The 3,541-nt window shown below is 30.2% G+C and overlaps 1 protein-coding gene across 1 annotated transcript; it reads left to right on the top strand.

Moving 5' to 3' along the window:
• Positions 1 to 849: 849 nt before the first annotated feature.
• LOC131675214 (tRNA-dihydrouridine(20a/20b) synthase [NAD(P)+]-like) lies at positions 850 to 2,096 on the top strand. The gene is given in 4 exon segments (XM_058954125.1): positions 850 to 926; positions 1,042 to 1,239; positions 1,314 to 1,671; positions 1,674 to 2,096. Coding segments are annotated over 4 exon segments (1,056 nt in total).
• The last annotated feature ends 1,445 nt before the right edge of the window (positions 2,097 to 3,541 follow it).

Raw genomic sequence — 3,541 nt, 5'->3', positions numbered from 1 at the left:
GTTTAGACATAGAGAACTAGACATATAAAATAAACGAGTTTTTAGTATTTTATCGATTCTTTTGGTCCTTAAGATGTTACACTTATAAATGGCATCCGTGCTTTATTTATATTGATTTCAGTACTTTCAAAAGTTTAAAGACGAATAAGAACATTTTATTATTGAGTTAAGATCTAAACAGAGTAATATGTGAAAAATGGATAATTTTTAGTATAGGATACAAAAATCTGTCTGTACGTATATGAGCAAGTAATATATAGCGCTCGTATCATTTTTATAAATTAAAATAACTGTGGACGAAGTAGCAAGGTTTTAGCGATAAAAATGGCAAGGAAGTTAAAAAAGCATTCATGCAACCTTTTACTTTTGTAAAAAGTGTTTTTATGGAGATTTCACTTATTTCAATGGGAGCTATGGTTACGACTGAATACTACAATAATAAATTCTACTAGACTTGACTAGAATATTAGTCATTCTAAAATACATTCAAGTAGTGCATTAGCTATTCTTTTCGTAAACGAAACAAAACAAAATTAAAAATCTCAATATGTTTTAATGTTGGTAGGTACTGCTATACATATGTAACGTATATGTAACATACATATGTATGTATATGTAATATACATACAGATGTATACGTACATACATACAGTACAATGTGCAAAGCCGCAGAATAAAAACTAAGTTAAGGTTATGAAAATCAGCTGTGCTTACATAGTACCAATAACCTAATTCATCTCTGACATTAACATACCTATAGAAAAGTAAACGATGTTTTCAATCTAAAATTTGTTCATTTGATAAATATGAAAATGTTATAATTAATCAGTGTTGATGCTGTTTGCTGAAATGACTCAAAATATTCTAGATTTACTGGCAGAGCCTAGAATGATAAAAATTTACGCTCCTATGGTTAGATACAGCAAGTAAGTATAAATAATGATTGCCACATAAGTATATGTAATTTAACGCTAAAAATAATTGTAAAATTAACGAAATAATTATTTTTCTTTCGTAAATTGACTCGAACATTATCATTAGGTTGCAGTTTCGAACCCTAGTAAGAAAGTATGGTTGTGACCTTTGTTTTACACCAATGATCCTAGCTGATTCATTTATACAGTCTTCAAAAGCTAGAAATAGCGAATTCTCCACTAGCGAAAATGATAAACCACTAATTGTACAATTTGCAGCCAAAGAAATTAACGATTTTGTAGAAGCAACAGAACTAGTAGCACTGTAAGTATAATAATTATTTTTTTAGTCTTCATGATTATTTCTATATACATTATTTATTATTCAAAACCATATAGGTATTCAAATGGTGTTGATTTAAACTGTGGCTGTCCACAAAGATGGGCAATGAAAGATGGTTATGGTGCAGATCTTCTGACAAAACCTCAGCTTGTGAAAGACTTAATTTCTCAAGTTAGAAATAGGATACCAAAACCATTCACAGTATCTGTAAAAATCCGTCTCCTAAAAGATATCAATAAGACAATAGAACTGTGTCGAATGGTATAGTCTGCAGGAGCATCTTTCTTAACAGTACATGCCAGAACACCTGATATGCGCAATGAACCTATTGATTTGGAAAATTTAAAATTCGTGAAAAGTTGCATACAGCTGCCAGTTGTTGCCAATGGTAATGTTAGATTAATTGCCAATGGTAATCTCTTAATGATGCAGAAGTACTGTATAGAGAATCTAAATGTAATGGGGTAATGGTCGCTAGTGGAATTTTGACTAATCCAGCTTTATTTGCTGGATATGCAGCTACCCCTACTGAGTGTATACAAGATTGGCTTGACATTACTTCAATCATGGATATTCAGTTTTTATCCATGCACCATCATCTTGTTTTTATGTTGGAAAAAGTGTTAACAAAAAAAGAAAAGTTGATATTTAATGTTTTGAATAATAAAAACGATATATATGCATTTCTTAAAGACCGTTTTAATATTGAACCAAAAACGATTAGTGATAAATATAAAGTAACAGATTGTGAATATCAAATTAAGCCAAGAAAGTTCATCAAACAAAAAAATATTGAAGATGACTGTAATATAGATTTAGAAAATCTATTTATACAATAAAATTATAATTACGTGTTATGTATCTTTTTATCAATCTTTATAAGTTAAAAAATTGTACATTATTTTTTTATGATGTAAATGAGAAACATCGACAAGTACATACGAGATATTCAAGGTTTTTGTAAGGATGTGAATGAATGTATAATATATATATATATATATATATATATATATATATATATATATATGTGTGTGTATATATATATAATAATAATAATTAAATGTATTTATTTTGAATTAAGTGCAATCATACCAATGTGACTTGTAAAAGCCTTTTCTTCCTTTTCTTCCTTTTCAAACTTTTTTTACAGAATCTTATTAGCAGTTTTAAAGTTACAATAAATACAATTGGTTTTTTTCTCGCAGTAATTGTTTTTTTAATTTGTGACAAATTTTCAAGAAAAAAGTTTCGCTGGCAGTACAGAGCTTTTGATCCAAACTGTAAGATATAAATTATAATTACTAAGGGAACGTATCATTACTTATAGAAATATTTGGTAAATGCATTTAAATGCTAGCCATCATAAATAATTGTCCGCTTTGTTATGCTGTTACGTCTTACGACGCATCCTTTTTGTAACAACTGCACACTCGTGAAATTCAAAGCTTCTAAAACTATTCGCACGTCAGCAGAAAGCTGACGAAACGCGAGGTAAATGACACTCCGAAATAAAGTTGTTACACCTTGCGACACATCCTCTTTTGTAACAAATGCATATTCAGGAAATTCAAAACTGCTAAAATATTCACACGTCAGCAGAAAGCTGACAAAACGCAAAACAAATAGCACTTCGAAATAAAGCCACCGAGCACAAGAATGTATATTCAGCAAAAAACAAAATGTCACAATTCAATACTGACCTGAAAATTAACATATAAAAAGCAATGAACATCATTACGAGTCAGTTGATCAGTAGTCAGTCAGTCAATAAGTACCTGTAAGACTCAACTCCGTACACACTGGTCCGACAATTGGTGATCATTTTACTTAATAAACTCACGACTGTTACAAAGTAATATCGTGCAAGTATTATTCAACAACCTATCCTATTCAATTCAACAAGCAGTTAGAGCCTGCTACATTTTATCCACAATTAAAAGCTACAATTATCAAGGTAGTACAATCATCAGACATACATTTCTACATATATTTATTATAAGTGAGACATATCCGACCACTAGTCAACATATTGGAACGTCTCATTCATTAGCTATCTTTAGTTGATGCACGAGACGTAACAATGCAAACAAAGATCGATTGGTGCATCAATAGATTCTAGAATCGTCTATCACTGCTGATAAGAATAACGAAATAATTTTATTTGGCGCATCAACTAAACGAACTGTTATGACTGCTTCGAGAAGGCGACTCTGGTGAAAATATGTTTATGAAATTTGAGGATGGAATAGTTTTGTTATAGATAGCATGCTTATATTATGCTTCG

This window comes from Phymastichus coffea, unplaced genomic scaffold, assembly GCF_024137745.1.
Source record: "Phymastichus coffea isolate CEN01 unplaced genomic scaffold, Cenicafe_Pcof_1.1 PCOF00017, whole genome shotgun sequence".
NCBI classification, from domain to species: domain Eukaryota; kingdom Metazoa; phylum Arthropoda; class Insecta; order Hymenoptera; family Eulophidae; genus Phymastichus; species Phymastichus coffea.
The sequence above is the reverse complement of the archived record's forward strand: the minus strand, read 5'-3'. Positions and strand labels throughout refer to the sequence as shown.